At 34.5% G+C, this 22559-nt stretch overlaps 1 protein-coding gene across 3 annotated transcripts in view; it reads left to right on the top strand.

Moving 5' to 3' along the window:
* Positions 1–22559, top strand: part of CEP83 (centrosomal protein 83) — a 109534-nt gene that overhangs the window by 43073 nt on the left and 43902 nt on the right. For all 3 annotated transcript variants that reach the window (XM_052000496.1, XM_052000494.1, XM_052000495.1), the window contains 2 exons: positions 7153–7245; positions 8555–8686. In XM_052000496.1, coding sequence (XP_051856456.1) covers positions 7153–7245; positions 8555–8686 — 225 coding nt within the window. The remainder of the gene's footprint in view (positions 1–7152; positions 7246–8554; positions 8687–22559) is intronic.

Below are 22559 nucleotides of genomic sequence, written 5' to 3'. Positions count from 1 at the left end.
TATTTTGAAATAAGGTTAAAATTAACCTGTGAAGGAAATCAAAAATGCAAGCGGACAAAAACAGAGGTATTGGAAATGCTATGTAGTGGTTAACACTCATTTCCCAGAGTTTTTCCACTGGATATAGCTGGTTCTATTCATTATTGAACAAATGGAACTGATTTGGTTGATCTTATTGTTGACGAGAGTCATGTCCATCAGAATTGATCATCCTATAGTATTGTTGTTGAAGTACATAATGATCTCCTGGCTCTGCTTGTTTCACTCAGCATCAGTTCATGTAAGTCTCTCCAGGCCTTTCTGAAATTCTTCTTCTGGTCATTTCTTACATAACATTCATATGCCACAGTTATTTAGCCATTCTCCAATTGATGGGCATCCATTCAGTTTCCAGTTTCTGTCCACTACAAAGAGGGCTGCCACAAAGATTTTTGAACATACGAGTCCCTTTTCCTTCTTTAAGATCTCTTTGGGATATAAGTCCAGTAGTAACATTGCTGGATTAAAGGGTATGCACAGTTTGATAGTTTTTTGAGCATTGTTCCAAATTGCTCTCCAGAATGGCTGTATGTATTCACAATTCTACCAACAATGTATCATTGTCCCAGTTTTCCCACATCCCCTCCAACATTCAGTATTATCTTTCCTTGTCATCCTAGCCAATCCGACAGGTATGAGTGGTGTCTTGGAGTTGTCTTAATTTCTCTGATTAATAATGACTTGGAGCATATTTTCATATGGCTAGAAATGATTTCACTTTCTTCATCTGAAAATTGTCTGTTCATATCCTTTGACCATTTATCAATTGGAGAATGGTTTTATTTCTTATAAATTAGATTCAATTCTCTTATATATTTTGGAAATGAGGCCTTTATCAGAACCTTTGACTGTAAAAATGTTTTCCCAGTTTATTGTTTCCCTTCTAATCTTGTCTGCATTAGTTTTATTTGTACAAAAGCTTTTCAATCTGATATAATCAAAATTTTCTGTTTTGTGATCAGTAATGATTTCCAGTTATTCTTTGGTCACAAATTCCTTTGAGGCTTGCATTTTTAATCTTTTTCAAAATCATAATTATAATTTAGGGATGATCTTCGAACTTATGCATTTTATAAATTGCTCTCTTATAACATTTTTGATTTACTAAAACTTATCAGGAGAAGCTGTTACAAGTTGGTTGTCCTTAGTGTCAGGAAGACTTGTCTTTAAATCTTGTTTATATTTGCTAAATTTGTGACTATAGCATCCCACTACTTCTGCAGCTCTTATGAGGGCAAGTTACCAATAAGTTGTCCATGCAGATTTGTGGAAGGAGCTTCACTAGGGTTCTGTGCATTTGTGCAATTACAGGCTTTTACTAAAACAAAGACAAACTCCTTCCAAATTCAGAGAACAGCTGGTATGAATTAATGAAAATTCTGAAGCAAACGTGTTGTAAGATAAATGAAGTTTTATTATTTTCTACTTGTAGATGAAGAGGAACCAAGCTGAAAAATATTTTCAAGTAGTTGTCCTTTTGGGAACAACTTTAATGAATATATAAAATATTTGTAATTTGCATAAATATGCTAATTACCATTAAATTTTTTTTAGAGATGCTTTGCTCTTTTTTTTTTTTAACTATATATTCCTTTTTATAGCTTGTTTAGATTATTTGTCTAGAAAATTTTTAATTATAATGCAAAGGCTAAACTATAGCCAGATCTTGTTTAAATTAGTATAAATATCAAGTTAGTGAATATATATTTTATTATACTGAGTTAGAATTATAACTATATAGTTGAAGCCTCAATTCTTTGCATTCAGTCATTTATGTGTGTTGAAATGAATGTGTTAAAGTTCTATCTTCAAATTTCCTTTATATCCTTGATCTTTTCAACATTACTTTTAAGTCAGTCCTCCCTTTAATAGATAGCTGGCTCTCTTGAGGATATGACATCCTTTACAGCTTTCCTGAAGGCCATTTTACCTGACTGAAAAAGAACAGAAGGAGGAGTCAACATATTCCTTGAACTTCTTGTCATTTCCAGAATATCCCAGTATAATTTCTATTTTCTTTAGTAACTATTTCTGTTTCGAAGTACACATCTCTTCATGCTATCTTCTTCTTGGCCTCATTGCTGAACTACCTTCATCGTTCTTTCTCTATGATGTTAGTGCCTTGATCACATTCTTTGCCTTCACCCTATTATAATCATGGAATTAGAAAGACCTGGGTTTGAAACCAGACATAAGTTTTTACTAAATGTGTGACTCTTGGCAAACCACTTAACATTTTTTAGGCCTCATTTTGCTGATTTGTATAATGGGGATAAGAGCACTTACAGGATTATGATGATCTGTTTTAAATGTATTATATAAATATGAATTATTAATGTCTTCATTAATCATCATGTGCTTTATAAACATATATTACATGCCAGGCTCTGGAAAAATTCAATCACATAAATAAAATAGGCTCTGCCTTCAATGAGCTTCTATTCTATATTAGAGACATTTGGAAATATATGAAAATATAGGAATTGTCTTTGTCCTTATGCAAAATATATGTTTGTTTAATACAAATTGATGTTTGGGGTGTTAGTAGCTGAGAAATGAATGAAAAACTTGAACTATCAACATGTATTTATTGTTTACTGTGTGTGAAGATCTGGGGATTCAAATAAAGGCAAAAAATAGGCCTTGCTCTTAAGGAGCTCAAAGTCTAGGGGGTGGGACAACATTAAAACAACATACAAATAAAGTATACCCAGGATAAATTAGAAGTAATTAATAGAGGGAGGGCACTAGCATTAAGTCTTTTTGTAGGTGAGCTTCTAACTGAGACTTGAAAGAAGCCATGAAGGCCAATCAGCAGGTGAGGAGGAAGAGCATTCCAGACATGGGCAATAGGAGGTTAAAATCCCAGGAGTTGAGAGATGAAAGTACAGCAAGAAAGCCATGTCACTGAATTGCAAAATACATGGAAAGTTGGAGGGGGAATGAGAGTCAGGTTGGGGGAGGTGCGGTGTCAGAAAATTGGGAATGGTGTGAAGGAACAGGTTAGGAGAGTCTTTAAATGTCAATCAGAAGATTTACTGGAGTTTATTGAATACTGTAGTCATACCTCTATTTTAGGAAGATCAGTTAGGCAGCTGAGCAGAAAATGGATTGGAGTGGAAGAGACAGAGGCAGGGAGATGAACCAGAAAGTTACTAGTATAAAGAGTTCAGGTCGGGACAGCTAGGTGGCCCAGTGGATAGCACCAGCCCTGAAGTCAGGAGCACCTAAGTTCAAATCTGGGCTCAGACACTTGACACTTCCTAGCTATGTGACTCTGGGCAAGTCACTTAACCCCAATTGCCCCAGCAAAATAAATAAAGAGTTCAGGTCTTCAGTTGAGAGGATCTAGGATAGGGTGATGGCAGTGTCATAAATGAGAAGGGGGCATGTATGAGAGATGTCCCATAGGTACAGTTGACCGAATTTGGCAACAGATTAGTTATGGTGAGATTGAGGATGACACCTAGCTGTGAGCCTAGATGATTGTGAGAATGGTGGAGTCCTCAACAATAAGGAGGAGGTTCCAAATGGGAAAGTTTTTTGGGGGACAAATAAGTTCAATTTTGGGCATGTTGAATTTAAGATGTCTACAGGACATAAAATCCAGTATGTTTAATAGGACTTTAGATATGAGAGACTGGAAGTAAGGGCTGAATAAGTAGGTTTGATGTATTTCTATGATGGCATAAAGATGATAATTAATCCATGATAGCAGATGAGATCATTGAGTGAAACAGTATTAAGGGAATTGTGGGGCACATTCACAGTTATTGGACACAATCTGGTTGAAGTTCCAGCAAAGGAAAAGTAAGAGAGTGGAGGAGAAATAGGAGAGATGAATGTAATGAAAACTTAGAAGGAAAAGGGTGATTGATAGTGACAGAAACTGCAGAGAGGTCAAGCAGGATGAGTATTGAAAAAAGGCCATTGTTCCTTTGGAGAACACTTTCTTTGGAGAATGGTGGGTTCTGAAGTTAGTCTTCAGAAAGTTAGGAAGAGAGTTGCAAGAAAGTGGAGGCAGTAATTGAGACTATAAAAGCCCTCAGAGTTGTGTCCACGGTTCCTTTATCAACTCTGATGATTTTCTTTTTCCATCTCATGGTAGACATACACTGACTTGGTTACCCTTGGGATGTTTCCCTCTCTTGGAGTTATACTTTCTCTTGAGTTCCTGAACATTGAGATTCTACTCTGACTCAAAGTTCCTTACATTTAGATAAAGCTTCATTTCATCCTTGTGTTCATGTGTCTCTGGCTCTTCTTTCCAATTCCTTCTCTTAGTGGATTTGCTATCCTCAGCATTCAACATTGACTGCTTAGCTTGTCACTTTAATATTTTTCTAGTAAGTACCACTCAAGCCCTTGAAGCTGAGTGGTCACTCTTCCTGAACAGCTATGCTTAGCCTTAGAAAAAGAACTGACTCTGAGACAGAGGACCCAAGTTCAATCTTGACACTGACAGTATAACTAGTTAAATAGCAAGTTATTTAACTTTTCTGGGCCTCACTCTCTTTCCTTTTCTCTAAAAGGAGTGTTACAGTATTTGATCTTTAATGTGACCTCCTGCTCCAGATTTAAAATTGTAAGGCAATTATACTCAGTTTTTCCATTCCTGTTCCTAGGATGACCAATGTTACTTATGAAATTGAACTCTTTCCAACCATTGCAAATTTATAGTCTATAACCTTGATTGGGCTCTCACAAGTCAACTTCTCTTCTAAACTTAGTGATTCTCAAGGTCACTCTTTGTCACAGTCATTTAAAATCCTTTTTTCTCCCTTACAAACCCTCACCTATTTTCCCATTCCCTACTTTTGGCTTGGTCAGACATTTAAGGCACTGAGGTCATCCATTGCATTCCTGCCATTGCCAGTGAATTTCTCTGGAAGAGAGAGTGAGTCTGATGACTTTGGACAACTCCAATTTATACACAACTCAAGACTTTGCTCTGTGGTGTTATTGGTCCTTTTCGAAAGAAAGGATAAATCACTACAAATCTACAATAACCACCTCTTGTGTGATGTGGGTTTTACCTTGTGTATTCAGATATATATTCTTCCACTACCTCCATTACCCTAAACTGCCATCTGTTTTCATCCTGTCTTTGCTGTTTCGCTCTCTTTACCAAAGAGGAAGCATTCCTAGTCTTTCCTTTTGACTTTCCATCATTTTATTTTCTCTTTCCCATGCATATCCAGGCTCTGTGCACTATTGCCTATCTCCCTAAATATTTGCATAAGTCTTTTCAATCTGAAAAAATTATAATCATCCATAGAATGATTATTCTCCCCAATCCAACTATTATCTCATCTCTCTTCACCTTTACTGCTAAACTTTTAGAAAGACCATCTACATGCAGTGCCTCTACTCAGCCTCTAGGAATTTAACTTTTCCTTATCTCCCCCCTACTGTCACATTTAACTACTTGATTACCTTTTCCCTCCCTAACATGCTTCTTGACTTTTTTTTAAAGATTTTACCCTATTGAGGTAGCCAGATGGTACAATGGATATAAAACAGCCCTCAACACAGGAGGACCCAAGTCCAAATCCAGCTTTAAATGCTTGACATTTATTAGCTTTGTGACCCTGGGCAAGTGACTTTGCCTTACAAGAAAGAAAGAAAGAAAGAAAAAAGATTTTATGCTATTGTTCCCCTTCTTTTATACTGGATATTTTAAATTTCCTTCCTTTAGAGTTTTCATTATTTTTCTGGTTCACTTTTCTACATACCTCACTCTTCTTACTCCATCTCCTGTGCTTATTTCACACCATCATTTTGACCTCTTAAGGTGATTACTACCAAAAGTTTTGTTGTTGGTCCTCTTCACTCTCTGTACTTTTTCATTCTTATAATTTTAACTACTATTTCTATGCAGATGAATCACAAATCTCCATATTCAGAGCTGAGCTTACTTCTGTGCTCCAGACTTGCTTCTTCAAGCTGTGTCTCTAGATTATCACTTTTCAAGTCAGTTTATCTGTAACTAAGCTTATCTTTTCTCTTTAAGCCTATTCCATTTTCTGAGCTCAATCTTAGGATGACACCACTATTCAAAACTTTGTGTTCTTTGAGTTGGCTCCTGATGTCCATGTTTACTTTTTGGTCAGTATTTCTTCAGTAACACTTTTCCTAGGATGGTAGAGTTTAGACCTGGAAGAGAATGCCTTCTGGTCCAATTCTATTGTTTCTAAATGAGAAACAACTGATATTGAATGATCTCAAATTCAAACAAGTAGCAGAGACAGGGACTTTTGATTCCAATCCAGTCCTCTTTATACTGCCACATGTCAGAGTTATTTGTGTACTCTGCTTAATTTTTCAACTAGATCACAATCCTCTTGAAGGGTGGTATTGTCCCTTCCATACCCTTGTTCTCTTACCATCTAAAATAATTCTGTGCTCATAGATCCTATGACTCTTTTTTTCTGTGGATGATTATAAGCAGGTCAGAAATAACTGAGTAAAATGGAACAAAAGACTAATACTTAATTAAATATTGAGGTACTTCATTTGTGCTTGTGAATGATCAAATTATGTTATTCTCTTTTATGCATATCTCAGTAGTAGAATTGAGAAAGGTGGAATTTTTCTCCAATCCTTTAAAAGAACTAGCTTTTTTAGTTCAGTTGAAGTTAATCAAATAGGCCATTATTTAAGAATTATAATTGAATTTCCATCAGAAAATAATGAAATATGAACTTCCTTGTTTTCTATGGTAGCCTTAATTGCCATCTTTTTCCATGTTGTTCCCAGTAACTATTTGAACATCAGTGACTGATTGTTATCAAGCCATGTCTGTTGAATTTTTTTGTCAGCTTTGAGATTGAAATTAGAGTGCTTAATGTACCATGTTGTCAAATTTCCTCACTGTTGATGCTATGATTAGAATAAAATTAGCAATACTATAACAACTTATAGATCCATTCTGACATATTTTATGTAAAATGTGGTTACTCCTAGTTTACATATTTGAAAAGAGGGTACTAGACTCAATGATTTCTTAATGATATATCTAGCCCTTATGATTCATGATTTGCTGAATTTGAAATTTGGTAAGAACTTAATTTCAGTTTTCCTGACTTAATATTTAGGACTTTTTCCATATAGGCTTTAACACCTCAAAAGCTGGAATTGCTAAAAACCCAAATACAACAAGAATTAGAAACTCCAATGAGAGAACGTTTTCGGAATCTAGATGAAGTAAGTAAAGTGATATCAAAACTCAGTTATTTTCATGGTGACACGTTACCGTGGAAAGGTGATTTTCAATACAGGGAGCTTGCCTTCCATGTAATCTTAACAAAGTGAACATTTATTATGATTGTAAAGTAATTAAGAAATTAGACAGAATTTAGTATTTAAGGATGTGACTGTGAAATAATCTCACAAAATGAATATTTACTATAACTTTGTAAGATGATGTGTAGAGAAAACTTTAATACATAAGAGATGTGACAGACATTCCAGAACCATGTATCCAAGAATCTAAATGAATTTTGTTTCCTTCAAATTAATCACTACTACTACTGTTGCTTAAAATTGTTCAATAACTTCAAAACTCCATGTTTTGAAATTGCCTTTAGAGCTTAAGAGTATATTCTCTTGACTATTCTTTAATAGTAACAAAAATTATACCTATTAGAGTGGGTTTAATATTTAGAAACAGCGTAAAATTATTAAGAACCAAGCCTAGTGACTAAGGATCAAGTTGGAAAAGATCAATTCTGGTCCAGACGAAAATAGAACAACGAGTAATGAGTTTTGTTTTTTTTTCTTGTGTAGCTTATAAACTGGCTCTAAACCTAGAGAATCTGATCCCCTTGGGCTTGTATTTCTGGAGATTTGCATTTTCATTAATTCCTTTTCTCATACATTTTTGAGTTGATGGTTCTCCTGCATCTCTGCTGTTTTATAACTAAGATTAGCTTATTAATTCTAAACAACAAGCAATTTTCATAAAGTGTTAGGAAGATCTGAACAACTCAGAAGCCTTAGGCATAGGGTTTAGCTGGATTTGAATGAATGACTTTTCAGGATGAAGTGTTTAGTTCAGTTAAACTCTTGTAATTTTTTATGTGATTTTTGCTAAATTTTGCTAAATTTCCTAAAATAGCCTGCATTACTTTTCATTCATTTTTTCCACTTTAGATTATTTTCTTGATCATATTTTTATTTGGTCAGATTTATAACACTGCAAATAATTCTTGTTACATACTTATTTTTAGAATAGTTTGCCATGATCTGAAGTGATATTTTATGAAGTTCAAAGATCAGAATGTTTTATAAATGGATGTATTCCATGTTCTCATGAAATTCAATGAAGAAACACTATTTTACTGAATATGCATCTTTGCAGAGATGTACTGAAAATGGGAAAGCTCATATTTTGTGGGGTAGTCTTTGCTTTTTTTTTATAAACTTTTTTTCTAGCAGAAGTATGATATTTCTATTGAATACCAAATAACTATTATAATACATGTACTTTAACATTATTTTCTGTCTTTTTTAGGAGGTAGAAAAATATAGAGCTGAATATAATAAACTTCGATATGTATATACTTTTCTCAAATCAGAATTTGAACATCAGAAAGAGGAACATTTGCGAATTTTAGAAGAAGAAAAAATAAAATATGAATCTGAGGTGGGTATATTTTACTGGTTATTTATTCATTTCTTTAGTAATATAATTATGTTGGGGAAAGGCAAGGCTTTTTTCTGAATGCTTTCACGTTTATAAAATTAGTTTTGTATTCTTTATTTTTTGAAAAATATCGTTCTGTTAATTCATTAGATTTTCAATGTTCAGAAAGATGAAACCTCTTCCTTTTTTGGTACCTACTTAAAAATGCAAAAGTATAGTTAATTTTTTTTCAGTTAAACAAATTTAATTTGTGTTTCAGCAGAGATTAAGCGCCCTTCAGTTTTTTCCATCTGTAAAAGGAGCTGGAGAAGGAAATGGCAAACCATTCTAGTATCTCTGTCAAGAAAACCCCAAATGGGGGTCATAAAGAGTGAGACATGACAGAAGAACTGAATTGAATTCAAGATACTGTTCTAAGTCCTGGGGATACAAGTGAAGTGATCTGCACCCTCCCCTCTAGGACTTTACATTGTATTGTTGAAATAAAATTGTAATAGAAAATGAGAAAAATCCCACTTTTAGAGTTAATTATTTAGATAAGTACCATTTACTTTGACAATCTTAACTAATTTTTCATTAGTAAGCAGGTAAAAGTTCTGTGTCTTTTAATTTTTGACATTGTTGTTTTTTGGGATGTTTTTCATTGTATCAGGAATGATAGACTTATTAAAAATTGGCCTTATTATAAATTTAGTTTTTTTAAGAAAACATTAAAGTGGTACTTGCAAACTTTTCCCTCCATTAACATATATTAATACACCAAAAACAATTCCTAATTTAGATATATAAAAATAACAATATGATTCCAGCAACAGACTGTGTCTTCTTTTTTAAAAACCAGCCATCTTAGTACCAGAGAGGCTTTGGTCATTGCTGCTCATAAAAAAAATACAAAATAATTGTCAGGCCTGCATGGCCTCCCTTTTTAAAAATAAAAATCATTTTAAAACTTCTTTCCCAAATTCTCCTCTTCCCTCTATTAAAAAAAAATAGCACAATCTTTGTAATAAATATAATTAAGCAAAACAAATCTATCTCCTTTTCTGCCTTGAAACTTATCAGCTAGGGGCAATATGCTTCCTTCTAAATCCTCTATGGTCATGATTGTTTATTACATTGACCAGAGTTAACACTTTGACTTTTTTTTTTTTTTTAATGTTATTACTCTTTATGGAAAAGAATTATGGACCTTGGATTTTAGGTATAAACATACTGGAAACAAATTTTCTTTGAGAATTTGTTCAGCAATATTTTATGATTAATTGTATTTCAAATAAAACTAAGACTAAGGTTATAAAAATAAGATTAAGGTTGTTCCATTAAATGAATTCTGGACACATTTCTTGCCATTTCTGAGCTTCAATTTTCTCACCCACATTCCCTCTCCCCAAAATGGGAAGTTATATTTGTAGTCCCTTCCTCTCTGTTATGAAGTTCAAGTTATATAATGTTTGTAGAGAATTTTGCAAACTTTAATGTCAGAGAGAAATAAGACTTTTTACCATTAATAAATTGGAGCCCCAAGTTGTGTACTTGGTGAGAGCATGAAATTTTTATTGTCTGGATCCTGGGTTTGTTGTATAAATATATTGATGGTTTAGGTTTTTTTTAAATAGCTTTTTTTCCAAATACATGCAAAGATAGTTTTATAGTTTTTAACATTCACCTTTGCAAAACCTTGTGTTTCACATTTTTCTCTCTCCCCCCGCTTCTTTCCATAACAGCAAGCAATCCACTATGGTTTAAACATGCAATTCTTCTAAATATATTTACACATTTGCACAAGAAAAATTAAATCAGAAAGGGGGGAAAAATACAGGAAAGAGGGGAAAAAAAGCAAACAAACACCACCACCACCCAAAATAAAAAGGTGAAAACACTATGCTTTGATCCACATTTAGTTCCCATAGTTCTCTCTTTGGCTGGGGATGGCTCTCTGCATTACAAACCTATTAGAATTGCATTGATTCACTTCCTTGTTGGAAAGAGCCTGCTCATTTCACTTAGCATCAGTTCATGGAAGTCTCTCCAAGCCTCTCTGAAATCATCCTGCTGGTCATTTCTTTTTTTCTTTCTTTTTTGCTGAGGCAGTTGGGGTTAAGTGACTTGCCCAGGATCACACAGCTAGGAAGTGTTAAGTGTCTGATACCAGATTTGAATTCAGGTCCTCCTAACTTAAGGGCTGGTGCACTATTCACTGCGCCATCTAGCTGCTCCTTATGATCTTTTTGGAATGACAGGCCCAGTGGAGTCACTGTTGTATCAAAGGGTATGTATTCATAGTTTGATAGCTCTTTGGGTATAGACTGAACACAATTTTTAAAAAAAATTTAGATTTTCCCAATTGAAGCATTTCTTCTCATGTGTGTTATGCTTGCCCTTTCTTCTGCTGTGGCTATGCATGGGCTGCCTGGATGCTATGAAGCCTGGTCTAGAAGCTGAGGTCCTTGGTGCTGGTGTGATCCTAAAACTTGATGTGCATTGCTGTCTGGTACTGTACTGACTGGATGCTAGTCTGGCCTTGCCTCTTGTGCTGTCTGCTCTTTGGTCTCACCTTGTCTCCTGCTCTACGTTTACATATACTTCATCTTCTGATTACAGGGCTTGTTTCCATTCAGAACTTTTGCAGGATTTTGGGTGGCGGTGGTGTTTGTTTGCTTTTTTTCCCTCTTTCCTGTATTTCCCCCCCCCCCCTTCTGATTTAATTTTTCTTGTGCAATATGACAAATATGTAAATATATTGAGAAGAATTGCATGTTTAAATTTTGCAAAATTCTGAATTTTTTTGTGAATTGACATTTCTTATTTGATATTCTTTAATATTGTTCCTTCTGGTCCATTTTTAAGTTTCTTTGGGGTGTTTGTGAGACATCTATGCTTCTTTGGCTCCTTCTATACTTCTACAAGTACTATCTTCCCACAATTTCTTTTTAATCCCTTTTGCTGCTTTTTGGTTTTATTGGTGAGTTCATCTCTCTTTTCTTGTAGTAATGAATGATTGTTCCTATCCTAGCTTCTTTCACTTTTTTTTTTCCTCATCCAAATTCTAATCACAGGTTTTTACCCTCTTTCCCTTCATGATCTACTTTTAAAAGTTAGATTTGTTTTGTTTGAGATTAATCCCTCTCTCATTTTACTCTTTCTTGTGTACCATCTCTCCTTGTTTCTCTCTTTAATATGATTATTTTAAAATTATTGTCCTGTTGTGTTTGTGCTTATTAAAGTATACATAAGTGAGTTGCCTCTTTATTTAGTTCTCATGAAAGTGAGATTCTTATGATCCCTATTTCCTTTACCTCTTCTTTCATAGATGTAATTTTTTTTAATCATGAATGTAAAATAAGTTGTATCCCTTTCCTTCTCCTTCCTTCACAGATATCTCCATTTCTCCCTCCTTTTTATTTCTTCACTTAAGATTATCAAAATAGAAGGAAACCATTCTGAGGCTTTCTGTTTTATTTAACTCTTTCTGACCCATGAAGGAAATTTATGTTCTCAGCAAACACTTGTTTCTTCTCCCCCATTAGATTATGGATACTTCCTTCTTTTATATAGTCCCTTTTATTTGCTTAGTTATTTCTGGGTGTTTGTGTTTCAGAGATTCTGTGAAGTTTTGGTCTTTTCATCAGGAATGCTTCAGATCATCTGTTTGATTAAAAGTCCATTTTTTTTCCTTTGGAATTTTATTCAATTGTTCTTGGATGTAAGCCTTTATGTTTTGCCTTTTAGAAGACCATATTCCAAACTGTTCTGTGCTTTATAGTGGTAACTGTTGGTGTGTGCTTGAACTGTCTTTTTAAATTATTTTTTCTTTGCTCCAGGAGCAGCTTCTTGACAAGGGATGACAAGGGTTTGACTGTGATTTTCATGGTAATTTTTCATTTTAGATTATTTCAGGAGGTAGTTAGTGGAGTACGTTTTCACTTTGCCCTTCTGATTCTGTTAGATCTGAGCAGTTTTCATTTGTAAAATCTGACAATACAGTATCCCCACTTTTCTCTTTGACCTTGGTTTTCTGGTAGTCTCATGATTCTGTTTTTAAGCTAGTGATATTTTGTTTTATTGTTGGTGTCTTATTTTTGGTATTCATATTTTGAATTTTTTTCTGAATTGGCATTTCTTATCAAGGCTTCACCCATTCATTCTTACACAGTGGGTTGGTATGATCATCCTCTGTTTTCAGTTTGTATTGTCTGAAGTCCTATTGCTAGCTCTCCCCTGTGCTATCCTTCTCTGTACTAAGTGTGTCTAAGGGCCCCTTGGACACAGAGCTCTTTGTAGTTGTCTAAGGAGCTTGGTTCTTTGGTTTTAAGTTTCCAGAGCCCTGACCCTCTGAAGACAGATTACTTTGTTCCCCTCCTGGGGGCTTAACTGCCCATGGGACTTGGCAACTGTGAGCTGCAGGATTCCTGATGTGCCTGCTCATCACTTTGGTACCTTTAGTATGGAGGCTTTTGAGTGTCCTCTTTTATCAGTCTGGGCTAGATAAAGATAGTCACAATGGTTTCTAATCATTATGTGATCTGGTGATCTTTATTTTTCCTGGAGTATGTGTGTAGAAATTAGGTTGCTGTACTATTGATTCCTTCCTCATCTTGACCTGTATCTCAAGACTTTATGCTTCCTTTTCTTGAAGAAAATAGTCTTGACACAATTCACAGGGTTCTGGCTATGGAAAATGCTGATTGCCAACGTAGAGAATCAAACTGACCATGTCTTCATGGGTTAGGATGATTGATTAATGATATATGAAAGTGATTTATAAATAAAGGTAGATGACTAACTTGTTGGATCAGAGTTTAAAATCAATGCTGAATAAAAATAAGAAATAAGGAAGCTATTATGATATTGAACAATTATGACATTTCTATCAAGATTCATGTCAACTGACTGTTGAAGTTTTAAAAAAGAAAATGGTTAAAAGAACCTTGTAGAACAATAATATCTCACAACATTCATATACTATAACTTATTCAGCCATTCTCCAACTGATAGGCATCCATTCAGTTTCTGACACTGCCACTGACTATCATTCTTTACCAACTTGATACAAAGTAGTTTACTACTATAATGAAGAAGCCAAAAGGTTTCAGGCTTTTTAACTTTTTTTGTGTTGTAGACACTTTTGGTAATTTGGTGACCATTCTCAAAATAATATTTTTTTTAATGCATAAAATAAAATACATAATATTTCAAAAGAAAGCAATTATATTGAAATACAGTATTCAAATTAAACAAAACAAAACAAAACAAAAAACTCCATGGACTTCACGTTAAGACCCCCCTGTTCTCAATAATGTCGGCAAACACTTAATCTCCTTTGCCAAGCAAAGGGATTTTCAGCCAATGATATTACTAGTTTGGAATATAAACTCTTGTAAAATGATATGGGAGAAACCTGGAAAGACTTAAAATAATTGAGTTAAGGGAAGTAAGCAAAATTAAAACAATTTATAGATTGACACAAGTATTGTGAAGAGCAGCAATTCTTTTCTTTTTTTTTAATTTAATTTAATTTAATTTTTTATTCTTTAAATAACTTTTTATTGACAGAACCCATGCCAGGGTAATTTTTTACAGCATTTTTTACAGTAATTCACTTCTGTTCCGATTTTTCCCCTCCCTCCCTCCACTCCCTCCTCTAAATGGCAAGCAGTCCTTTACATGTTAAGTAGGTTACAGTATATCCTAGATACAATATATGTGTGCAGAACCGAACAGTTTTCTTGTTGCACAGGGAGATTGGATTCAGAAGATATAAATAACTCGGGAAGAAAAACAAAAATGCAACCAGTTTATATTCATTTCCCAGTGTTCTTTCTTTGGATGTAGCTGCTTCTGTCCATTCTTGATCAATTGAAACTGAATTAGCTTTCTTTATCGAAGAGATCCACTTCCATCAGAATACATCCTCAAACAGTATGTTGTTGAGGTATATAATGATCTCCTGGTTCTGCTCATTTCACTTAGCATCAGTTCATATAAGTCTCGCCAGTCCTCTCTGTATTCATCCTACTGGTCATTCCTTAGAGAACAATAATATTCCATAATGTTCATATACCACAATTTACTCAACCATTCTCCAATTGATGGGCATCCTTTCATTTTCCAGCGTCTAGCCACTACAAACAGGGCTGCCACAAACATTTTGGCACATACAGGTCCCTTTCCCTTCTTTAGTATCTCTTTGGGGTATAAGCCCAGTAGAAACACTGCTGGATCAAAGGGTGTGCACAGTGTGATAACTTTTTGAGCTAGTTCCAAATTGCTCTCCAGAATGGCTGGATGTGTTCACAATTCCATCAACAATGTATCAGTGTCCCTGTTTTTCCACATCCCCTCCAACATTCCACTTTATCTTTCCCTGTCACTCTAGCCAATCTGACAGGTATGTAGTGGTATCTCAGAGTTGTCTTAATTTGCATTTCTCTGATTAATAATGATTTAGAGCATATTTTCATATGTTTATAGATCGTTTCAATTTCTCCATCTGAGAATTGTCTGTTCATATCCTTTGACCATTTATCAATTGGAGAATGGTTTGATTTCTTATAAATTAGAGTCAATTCTCTATATATTTTGGAAATGAGGCCTTTATCAGAACCTTTGACTGTAAAAATGTTTTCCCAGTTTATTGTTTCCCTTCTAATCTTGTCTGCATTTGTTTTGTTTGGACAAAAACTTTTCAATTTGATATAATCAAAATTTTCTATTTTGTGGTCAATAGTGATCTCTAGCTTTGGTCATAAATTCCTCCCTCTTCCACAGGTCCGAGAGGTAAACTATCCTATGTTTTTCCAATTTATTTATAATCTCAGTCTTTATGCCATGAACCCATTTTGACCTTATCTTGATGTACGGTGTTAAGTGTGGGTCAATGCCTAGTTTCTGCCATACTAATTTCCAATTTTCCCAGCAATTTTTATCAAATAATGCGTTCTTATCCCAAAAACTGGGGTCTTTGGGTTTGTCAAACACTAGATTATTAAAGTTATTGGCTATTTTGTCCTTTGAACCTAACCTATTCCATTGATCAACTAGTCTATTTCTTAGCCAATACCAGATGGTTTTAGTAACTGCTGCTTTATAATATAATTTTAGATCTGGTACAACTAGGCCACCTTTATTTGATTTTTTTTTTTTATTAATTCCCTTGAAATTCTTGACCTTTTGTTTTTCCATATGAACTTTGTTGTTATTTTTTCTACGTCATCAAAGTACTTTTTTGGGAGTCTGATTGGTATAGCGCTAAATAAATAGATTAGTTTAGGTAGTATTGTCATCTTTATTATATTTGCTCGCCCAATCCAAGAGCATTTAATATTTTTCCAGTTGGTTAGATCAGACTTAATTTGTGTGGAAAGTGTTTTGTAGTTTTGGAAGAGCAGCAATTCTAACCAATGTCACAATCAATCATACCTCAAAAAAACTGATGATGATCAACTTCTTGGCAGAGATTATGATTATGAAGACAGAATGAGATTTCATTTTCAGATGATACTGATACAGCACATTTTTTTTTTTTTTTGACTTGACTATATTTGTTACAAGGGAGGACTTTTACTGGGGGAGAAGAATGTTGTCATTGGAATAGGGGATAATGATAATAGTACAAAAAAAGAGAAAGCATTAGTTAAAACATAAAAAATTGTAGAAGAGAGCAGAATGAAGTTCAGAAGGGGACACAGAGGGCAACATTAGTACTAAATGTTAAGTTGATATGTATTTAGAAATCAATGTACATAGCATATTCTTGATTTCATACACAATCGTTTTGTCTTTTATATGTGGAAATGTTCGTGTTTGATGACCAGTGACTTAATAATGAAAATATTTATTTTTAAAATGTTATAGAATATAGTAGTAGAAAATTATAAACAGCATTTCTTCATAAATCAAGGAGAAACACTAGAGGACAAACTAAGTTTACAGAAATTATCGTGTTGTGGAGCAGTCTCTTCTAGGCTCATCTAATAATTCAGGTTCAAAATTTAAACTATAGTAAGGCAATGTGTTATCCTAAAATTTTATTGAAACCAACTTTATTAGTAAGAAATTGAAAAATTTCAAAATACAAAAAATACAAAATCAAGATAACTACTACTTCCTGTCTCCAAAATCACTTCCTCTTCTCTTCAGAATCAGCACAGCAGCCAGCCAGTAAGACCAGGAAGGCATTCCTTAGAAGTCAGCAAGGGCACAGGGGAAACTTCTGATTTCATTTCTCTTTAGGCAGAGCCTCAAAATTGAGATGACAAGGGGGGAAAGGAAGATTAAGTTTTTCCTCCCTTAAAGATGTCTTAATTCACCCAGGCAGTAATTCTTAAGCTTTCTTATCTTAGAACTCCTTATACTCTGAAATTTTTTTCAGATTCCCTGTCTTGAGCTATATTATTATTATTTTTATGGGTTATATCTATATTTTTTCACTATATTCTAAAATAAAATGTTAGTATTATTATAAAAGTAGTTTTGAACTCGAGTCCCTCAACTCCATCTAAGGTTCTCAGGGATTTTCAGGTCCCCAGAGTATACTTTGAGACCTTCTCCTCTAGCATCTTGTCCAGTGATAGAGTCCAGTAAAATGTTGTGTGGGGATGACCATAAGAAAAAAAAAGAAGGAAGAATGAGGCTGTAGGGGCAAAAAGACCTTGATATGGTGATGGATGTCAGGAGGAGGTTGGTGGGTCAGACAGGACTCCACATGAGCAATGTGTAGACAGGCAGCCAGACTTGCTTCATGACTCACCTGCTGCTTACACAAAATCAGCAACATTCCTACTCCCTATGGAAAAATCAGGTAACCAGATTATCTTGAAAACATTTAAGGATGGAAGTTGAAAGAACAAAAAAAATGGATGAAAAATGGAAAATAACTGCCCAGACTTTAAAAAAACTATTCTTTCCATTGTTGACAGTAAAGCGATAATATTTAACATCACTACCTTAATGTGCTACATGAGCAAATAAAAATAAAACCAAAAGAAAGATAAAAAAATTAACTAGACTAGATCAAGTCAGTCAACAGGTATTTATTAAGTAAATAATAACTACCAGACAATATGCTAATGACAGGATAGAAAGATAAAAACATAGTTTCTGTCCTCAAGAATCTTACATTCTAATGAGACCACATTCTAATTAGATCTAGGATGCATAGAAGGCATCACTGCTACAATTGACGCAATTATCTAACATGGTTATCTGAAAGGCACGTAAATATCTAGAATGTATAAAATTTATGATCGCTTTTACTTCACAAAAAGGTGAGAAAGAAGGTATGAGTAACTTAATCTGTATCCTTTTTTCTTTTTATAAGATCTTTATAATCTCTTTATAAGAGATCTTTATGAGAGCAATTTACATATATATTAAGACCATCTTTGATACAGATGTGATAATGGAACAGATAAGCTTTAAAAGTTAGGGATACACATCTTTTGTTTTTATAACACCTTAAAATATTTCTTATTTCTCTTCTAGAGCAAAGGTGAAATAAAAATCAGGGCAGTATAACTGACTAGCACATCAACCAAGTCTAACATTATCCACAACTTTCTACTTCTTCATAATGCACACCATTCATTTTTGATTTTTGTTAATGTTGTTCTTGTCATTTATATCATATTATGTATGTTTTTTTTTCCTGGTTCTGCTTATTTCATTCTTTACAAATGACCTATCAGAATTTGAGTATGTTTTTATTTTTTAAGGATCTACAGTTTGATTATCTTTTTAGGTTTTTCAGCATTATGCTTATTATGTATCACAAAGTGTTTGAATTTTTAAGTCAAGATTTATCCCTTTAGCATTTCACTAACATTTTAAATAGTATATTCTTAATATATTTTAACCTACAGTATAAATATGTATTTATATGTATTTTAAACATTTATTTATTTATTTTATTTATAGTCATTTTTAGTTGTGACCAACACTTCATGACCCTGTTTTTATTGTTGTTGGTTTTTTTTTGCCAAAATATAGAGTGGTTTGTCATATTCCATTTTACAGATGAGGAAACTGAGGTAAACAAGGTGAAGTAACCTATCCACGTTCACACAGCTAGTAAACCGTGTCTCAGATTGGATTTGAATTCAAGTTTTCTTGACTCCAGGCTCAGCACTGTCTGCTGCTCCATCTAATTGACCCAAACAACAGTGTGGGAACCAGAATATATCTACTTTTATATTTTATGATTATATCTATTATGCTATGCCTTTAGGGACTCTGATTCAAATTGCATGGAAAACTGTATTTCCTATGTTATTAATTGTCCTCAAAGCAGAAACTATGCTTCATTAAAATATTTTATCTCAGTAACCTAGCACTTAACCAATATTGTTTGTTGTCATTGTTAACTCTAGTGAAAATCACTAAACTAGCGATCAGAGGCCTAAGTTTGCATTTCAACCCTGCCATTCATTAGAGGTGTGACTTGTAACAAGATACTGCTAATTATAAACTACCTCACCTGGCTTTTAGGAAGATCAGATTAGATCATATACCTAAAATACTTTGTAAATGTGATGTGATAACTGGTGATGTTGGTGCTGGTGACAGCAGTTGACCACAGGAAGGGACTTAGAATGTGCAAGGTATTATAGCAGGTTTTCAAAAAAAGAAAATCTTGCAAAGTGAAAAGGCAGTTTTTTAATGGAAAACAGTCATTTATTAATTTATCAGAATCTGTGATTTCATCAGTGTAAGGTTCATTAGCCTCTTATGATTTAGTGAATGGCCTCAGGTAATGGATATGATTGAAAAATATATTACTTTGTAGTCTATTTGGAGCTAAACCTTTTTGTGTTTCTCTAGTCCTGCCCTTGATTATATTTAGTACATCACTGTAGGGTTATGATAGTTTTAAGACAACGGGCCTCTCAGAACTGACCCATGGTGGTTCTGAATGACAGGCAGCCAGTGCTTACATGAAACCTTTCTGGCTGGGCAGGACCTGTCAGGGATTCCATTCCGTTGCTATAGCCCTCGAGAAACTCAGGTTCATTTCCATACAACAGTGAGCCACTGGAGTAGAACTTAAGTGGAGAAGTAATAATTTGTAAATGCTTACTTTAGGAGCTTATTTTGCCAGGGACTAGGGGATACAAAATATAGAAAATAGAGCAATATAGAAATGATTATAGTATGTTTAACAAGCTAAGTGAATTTCAGTGAAGGAAATACACTTTATGAGGAGTTAACCAAAAAGGATCATTTCTCTTATCAGGTAGGGATAGGACACTTTCTCACAGAAGCACAGAGTTGGAAAAGACATCAGTGTCTCTCTGGCCTGTGGACATTAGAGGGCTCACAAAATCATTTGGTCTGGCTCTGCCAAGGCAACTTGCAGGCAGGTGATGAGCTAAAAGCTGAGTACAACAACCTCCCACTGCTTTAAGTTGGTAATTCTGTATGGTCTGTGAATGATGTTATGAATATCCAGGTGGCCCATAGCAGAAAAAATGTTCTCTACCCCTGCTCTAATCCAATTTAGACCTGAAAAAGAATCTCCTCTAACTTACGTAACCTCCAGTGAGAAAGGCCTTCCACTACTTAAGCATTGCTCTACTTTTGGAAATGTCTAAGATATTAGAAAACTTTTTTTTTTTTAAACATATCCAATAAGTCAATAAACATTAAGTGCCTGCCACATGACAAGCATTGTACCAAGTGCTAGGGATAGAAAAAGAAGCAAAAGATCATGTCTGCCCGCAAGAAGCATACGGTCTGATGGGGAAACCTAAATTTGCTTCTGGCATAGAACCTGGAGCAAACTAGAACCAGTTTAATTCTTCCTCTATATGACCATTCTCATATATGCCTCTCCTCCCTCTCCCACTAACTCTTTAGGCTAAACAATTCCTTCCCTTGCCTCTCTCCCCTCCCTCTCTCTCTGCCCCCCCCCCCCCCCCCCCCCCCCGATGTCCATAGGACTGTGGATTTATAAACTCAGGCTTGCAAGGGAGTATGAAGTTCAATAACTTGACTGTGGTCAGAGAGATAAAAGTAGCAGTGTCTGGATTTGAAACCAGGCCCACTGATTTCAGAGCTCTTATCATTGTACCATGCTGCTTCTTAAAGCATGAACTTGTAGCTTTTACTTGATTTTTAAAAATAGCTTTTTATTGACAAAACATATGCATGGGTAATTTTTCAACATTGTCCCTTGCAGTCACTTCTGTTTCAACTTTTCCCTTTCTTCCCTCCACCCCCTCCCCTAGATGGCAGGCAATCTCATGTATGTTAAACATGTTAAAGTATTATCTTAAATACAATATATGTGTACATATTTATACAGTTCTCTTGTTGCGCAAGAAAAATAAGATTTAGAAAGGGAAAAATAACCTAGGAAGAAAAACAAAAATGCAAGCAGTCCACATGCATTTTCCAGTGTTCTTTCTCTGGGTATAGCTGGTTCTGTTTATCACTGATCAATTGGAACTGATTTGTATCATCTCATTGTTGAAGAGGGCTACGTACATCAGATTTGATCATCATATAGTATTATTGTTGAAGTGTATGATGATCTCCTGTTTCTGCTCATTTCACTCAGCATCAGTTCATGTAAGTCTCTCCAGACCTCTCTGAAATCATCCTGTTGGTCATTTCTTACAGAACAATAATATCCCATAACATTCATATACCACAATTTACTCAGTCCAGTTTCTAGCCACTATGAAAAGGGCTGCCACAAACATTTTTGTGCACACCAGGTCCCTTTCCTTTCTTTAAGATCTCTTTGGGATATAAGCCCAGTAGTAACACTGCTGGATCAAAGGATATGCACAGTTTGATAACTCTTTGAGCATAGTTCCACATTGCTCTCCAGAATGGTTGGATCCATTCACAACTCCACCAACAGTGCATCAGTGTCCCAGTTTTCCCACATCCCCTTCAACATTCATTATTGTCTTTTCCTGTCATCTTAGCTAGTCTGACAGATGTGTAGTGGTATCTCTGAGTTGTCTTAATTTTGCATTTCTCTTGATCAATAGTGATTTGGAACATCCTTTCATATGAGGAGAAATAGTTTCAATTTCATACTTGATTCTTTAGCTTATCAGTATCCTTTCTAAAATGTGATACCCAGAATTGGATGTTGTATTCCAAATGTGCTTAGATCAAAGTACGAGTCCTCTTGTACCAGTTCTCCTTTCTTATTTCTGTTAGAATTTTCTTGATATAGCATAAAGATCTCATCTTTGTTTTCTGCTAACTCTTTAGTTTATAATCCATTAAAACTTGAAGATCTTCAGATTGTACAGCTTTATCAAAGTTAGCATTATATTATCCTTTATAATTTGCAAAAACGTTTTAGAAATAGCTAGTTTTCTTTTCACAAAAACCTTGAAGGGTAGATTCTGTAATCCTGTTTTAAAAATGAGGAAACAAGTAGAGCTTAAGTGACTTGCCTAAGGTTACTAAGCTAGTAAGACCTAAATCTAAGGGCAAATTTGAACTCTGTTTTTGTAGATTTTTAGTTCCAGCACTCTATCCATTATAGCAGCTTGCTGGTATAACATTTTAAATTTATCTCCTTTAAATTTCTTCATATTAGATATGATTTGATGGTTTCATCTTTTTTATAATTTCAAATGTTTTTAAATTCTGGCTGTCATTTATGTCAAGCTTCCTTTCCCATTTTGTAATATATGCACATTTCACAGATAGCTTTTGATAAAAATGATAAACAGTATGAGGAAGCTACTGATAGATACACCTATACCATTTGTTGGAGACTGCCTGCTAAGATGACATGGAACCATTAATAGTTACTCTTTGGGTCCAGGCATTTAATTCATTCCACATTCATCTAGCCTGTCTCTTGTCTTTGCAGCAAGAATAACATGCTTTGCTAAAATCTATATGA

This window comes from Antechinus flavipes, chromosome 5 (assembly GCF_016432865.1).
Source record: "Antechinus flavipes isolate AdamAnt ecotype Samford, QLD, Australia chromosome 5, AdamAnt_v2, whole genome shotgun sequence".
Taxonomy (NCBI): Eukaryota; Metazoa; Chordata; class Mammalia; order Dasyuromorphia; family Dasyuridae; genus Antechinus; species Antechinus flavipes.
The sequence above is the reverse complement of the archived record's forward strand: the minus strand, read 5'-3'. Positions and strand labels throughout refer to the sequence as shown.